The 4545-nt window shown below is 37.3% G+C and overlaps 1 protein-coding gene across 1 annotated transcript in view; it reads left to right on the plus strand.

The window, feature by feature from the left end:
* LOC106875444 (cytoplasmic dynein 2 heavy chain 1) overlaps positions 1 to 4545 on the plus strand; it is a 297845-nt gene that overhangs the window by 151626 nt on the left and 141674 nt on the right. Inside the window, exons 29-30 of the mRNA XM_052974965.1 lie at positions 933 to 1168; positions 3606 to 3829. Of these exons, the coding sequence (XP_052830925.1) occupies positions 933 to 1168; positions 3606 to 3829 (460 nt within the window). The remainder of the gene's footprint in view (positions 1 to 932; positions 1169 to 3605; positions 3830 to 4545) is intronic.

The raw sequence follows: 4545 nt of genomic DNA on the forward strand, positions 1-4545 counted from the left end.
TTCTTTTAAACCTTTGTCAGATGGCTGGGTTGATGTATCATCTCACTATTTTTGTACTAAAGAGATGATTGAGTTGATTTCTTCAAGAATATATATTCTGCATTTACTGTTATAATCTGCTCTTGAATCTAATGCCCCACCCACCATTCCTTCTGCACACACACAGACACACACTTCATAGCTAAAAATAAGACTTTGCATGCAAGATTTTTGCCCAAACCATGTATTTTGGCACTTAGGTAACCCAGGATTTCCTTACAATCAACTGAAACATGTGCCTTGCACAAGTGACTTCAATGCCACCGACACAGGAGTTGATTGCTCTTCCTGTGTTGGGCTGCACCTCAATTCCTGGCTGTGTAACGATGCAAAATTCCATGGCTTCACAAGACACATGGATGTCAAAGAAATATAAAAGAAGGTTGTTGGATCCCACATCATTCTGTCTTCTTCTCTTAAATCTTTACATCAAGTCAAAATTCTTCAGTGATGCCCAAACAGTCTGGTGAGACATTCTTTGAAAGAAGATGGCCGGACAATTCTACTTAGACTCCTCTATGCTTCCAACTTTGAGTTGATGCCTTCAAGAGGTTCCTAGCACAGACCTTTCAGTGTTTTGTTCTTATTATCATCTTCCACAAAAGGATAACAGAGGGTCAAGAATGGTAGCAAGCTGGACTAAGATGGCTTATGCTGTGTGTTTTGAGTTCAAACTCTGCTATTCCTGGATTGATAAACTAAGAAGCAGTATGGCACCAAGGGCTGATTCCATCAACTGCACCCATCTCTTTAAAATATTTCTGACCTTCCAGCAATATATGAAAAAATCCTTATTGTCCACTCCAGCCTCTCCCACCACCATTGTCTAATACTCTTATAACACCCTCTTCCCTACACCCTGCTACTTTAACTTCTTTTCTTTACCATTCCAGTAAATTTCATTTTTTTGTTTGTGAATGACTTTTTTTCTTTGACACCTTTGCAGAGTCTAGACGTGAAGTCGATGGGGCGTATCTTCATTGGCCTTGTTAAATGTGGTGCCTGGGGCTGTTTTGATGAATTCAATCGACTGGAACCGCCAGTGCTGTCAGCTGTCTCCATGCAAATCCAAGTCATCCAAGATGCTATCAAAAGCAAATCAAAACACATGGAATTACTCCGTAAAAATGTAAGAAGAATTTCATGCAGCCACATTAATGTGATCATCATCACCATCATCATCATCATCATCACCATCATCATCATCATCATCATCATCATCATTATTATCACCATCATCATCATCATCATTATTATTTTCATCTTTATTATTTTCATAAATATCATTATCTTCATATCATTAACATCATCATCATTATCACAGTTATCATTTTCATTAACATCATTATCTTCACATCACTATTAGTGTCATGACCATCAGCAACAGCAGCAGCAGCATTACCACCACCATCAACATTATCAACATCATCATCATCATCATCATCATCATCATCGTCGTCGTCAAATTTTGTGTTAGAAGCAGCTTGGTATTATAAATATTATCAACATCACATACTGAATGTATGTGTGTTATTAAACATTTGTAGCTGTGGTATTTTGTCTAAGGGATCCCTTTAAAGACATATAGTGTTAAAAAACACAGTATAATCCAAAGCTAGGTGAAACAAAATCACCTTGGAATTGAACTTGAATGACAGATATTGATATTTCACAGATTTTACTGTTTCATCAGTGTTATCTACTTACCCCACTTCTGAGACAAATCCGCAGTAGCTAGCTAGAAATATATATACAAATATCATAAAATCTTTTGCCGATGTGCAAAAGCACAGCACAAGTAGAACAAAATTCAAAGTTTGTGTTAGAAATATCTCAATAATGTAAGCATTATCGATATCACATATTTAATGTATGTGTGTTGTCAAATACTACAAAACTGCAGTTTTCTGTCTAAAGATATGTAGTGGTTAAAAACAAAAACACAGCATACTTCAAAGCTAGGTGAAATGTAAATGAGTGACAGATACTGACATTTTGTAGTTATTTCTGCTCATCAGTGTCACATACCTCTACACTTCTGAAGTAAACCATGACAATTAGCTGAAAGTATATATAAAAATAGCATAAAATCTATTTCCTGATGTGCAAAAGCACAGCACAAGTAGATCAAAATTCAAAGTTTGTGTTAGAAATATCTCGATAATGTAAGCATTATCAATATTGCATATTTAATGTATGTGTGTTGTCAAATACTACAAAGCTGCAGTATTCTGTCTGAAGACATGTAGTGGTGAAAAGAAAACACAGTATACTTCAAAGCTAGGTAAAATGTAAATGAGAGTGTGTGTAAAGGCACATGGCTTAGTGGTTAGAGTATTTGGCTCATTGTCATATGGTTGTGAGTTCAATTCTTGGCAGTACATTGCATCCTTGAGTAAGACACTATATTTCACATTGCTCGGCTCCACTCAGCTGGCAAAAATGAGTAGTACCTATATTTCAAAGGACCAGCCTTGTCATGCTATGTGTCATACTGAATCTCCCAGAGAACTACATTAAGGGTATGTGTGTTTGTGGAGTGCTCATATATATATATATATATGAGACAGGTGTACGTACGCCGCTATATATATATATATATATATATATATAAATAATACAGAATGGGACAAGAACACAAAACATCCAGATAGACGATACAAAGAAAACAAGGACAGGTCATTCAGAGTTTTCTTTCTTCAGTCGAGATCCAGATTATCTTTGCAATTTCAGCTGGTTATTCTCAATATTGCTCCAATCTGGACAGCCCCAAGGAAAAACTAAGCTAAGAGCATTAGATTCCTTGGGAGAAAGCAGCAAATAACATGACAGGCTTCTTTCAGTTTCTGTCTTCCAAATCCACTCACAAGGCTTTGGTTAGCCTGAGGCTATAGTAGAAGACACTTGCCTAAAGTACCACACAATGGGACTGAACCTAGAACCATGTGGTTGGAAAGCAAGCTTCTTACTACACAGCCATGACTTAGATACATTATATGAGGTGTTCAGCTCCTGCCTCTGTGACATTAATGGCTTCTGATACTCTCTCCTCTCCTTCTCCCCCCTTCTCTCTCCCTCATTCTTTACTTTCTCTTTCCTCTCACTGGCATTGGCATAGACATATATATACACTGTATGTGTGTAGCATTCTCTCTCCTCTATGGCTCACTGTGTGTCCATAAATTACCTTTACACTTTGAAAAATTCATAAGAAAAGGAAAAATAAGGATAACTCAGCTGAATTTATTGGAAAGCAGAAGCAAACAGATAAAGCTTTATTAGAAACATCAGAACATTTCCACATAGGCTCCAATGGTTGCGCACTAGACAGAGACACAATAAATTATGGAAGGTGTAAAGATAATTTATGAACATCCTGTATGTGTTACATACATCCTCAAACGTCTTTCACACGAAAACAAGCACACATACACAAACATATACACAAATACACACACACACACACACGTACACACACACATGCAAATTTAAGTATTGTTTAAATTCTGGAATATTCCATTCATTTGCTATTTGCCTGTTTTTTTTTTCTTCTCTTTGTCTTTCAGATTGAAATTGACCATAACTCTGGTATCTTCATAACAATGAACCCTGCGGGTAAAGGTTATGGAGGCCGACAGAAACTACCAGACAATCTGAAGCAGCTATTTCGGCCAGTGGCCATGTCCAAGCCCGACAATGAGCAAATTGCTGAAGTCATCCTCTTTTCGGATGGTTTCAAAGAGGCCAAAATGATCGGACGAAAGCTGGTCACTATCTTTAATCTTTCCAAGTAAGTTGTTGTTGTTATGATTAGCTCAATGTGAGTCTTGATCCAGGAAACCTGTGTTCAGCAAAGGTATTTCCATTAATATTATTATCATTAATATTATTATCATTACCGGAGTTCAAATACCACCAAGATCTATCTGCCTTTCATCTTTTTGGGGTCAATAAAATATGTACCAGTCAAACACTGGAGTCAATGTAATCAACTTACTCCCTCCTCAGAAATTGCTAGCCTTGTGCCTATAGTAGAAAGGATTATTATTATTATTGCCTTTGCACAGTTTCTAATGCTGGAGATGTACTACGGTGTCAGCTGTTCACTACCAGTGAACTAAGGTAGCACCTCTTATTTTTCGTGCACCTTCCGGAGTATTTGAGCGGTTCCAAGCAGTGCTGTTTTCTGCAAGTGCTCCACCCTTATTGCAGCCCCTATTTGTTCCACGTACTTCTCCAGATTTTTGCTCACTGTTCCCAGGGCTCCGATTATTATTGGTACTACTGCTACCTTTTTCAGCACACTTGTTGTCACATTTCTCGACTTTTCTTTCTTCCTTATCGCTGAAACATTCAAAATTAAACCGGAATAACTGCGTTTCTTTCCAAGTAAAACTAACATCATCAGTCTTCGGTCTTTCACAAAGGGTAGCAGAAGGAAGGAAAGAAAGAAAAAAAAACACATAACGAAGGAAAAGAACTGGGGGCAAAAAAAATTTTCAGTCA

The sequence above is a fragment of the Octopus bimaculoides genome, chromosome 20 (genome assembly GCF_001194135.2).
Source record: "Octopus bimaculoides isolate UCB-OBI-ISO-001 chromosome 20, ASM119413v2, whole genome shotgun sequence".
Lineage (NCBI taxonomy): Eukaryota > Metazoa > Mollusca > Cephalopoda > Octopoda > Octopodidae > Octopus > Octopus bimaculoides.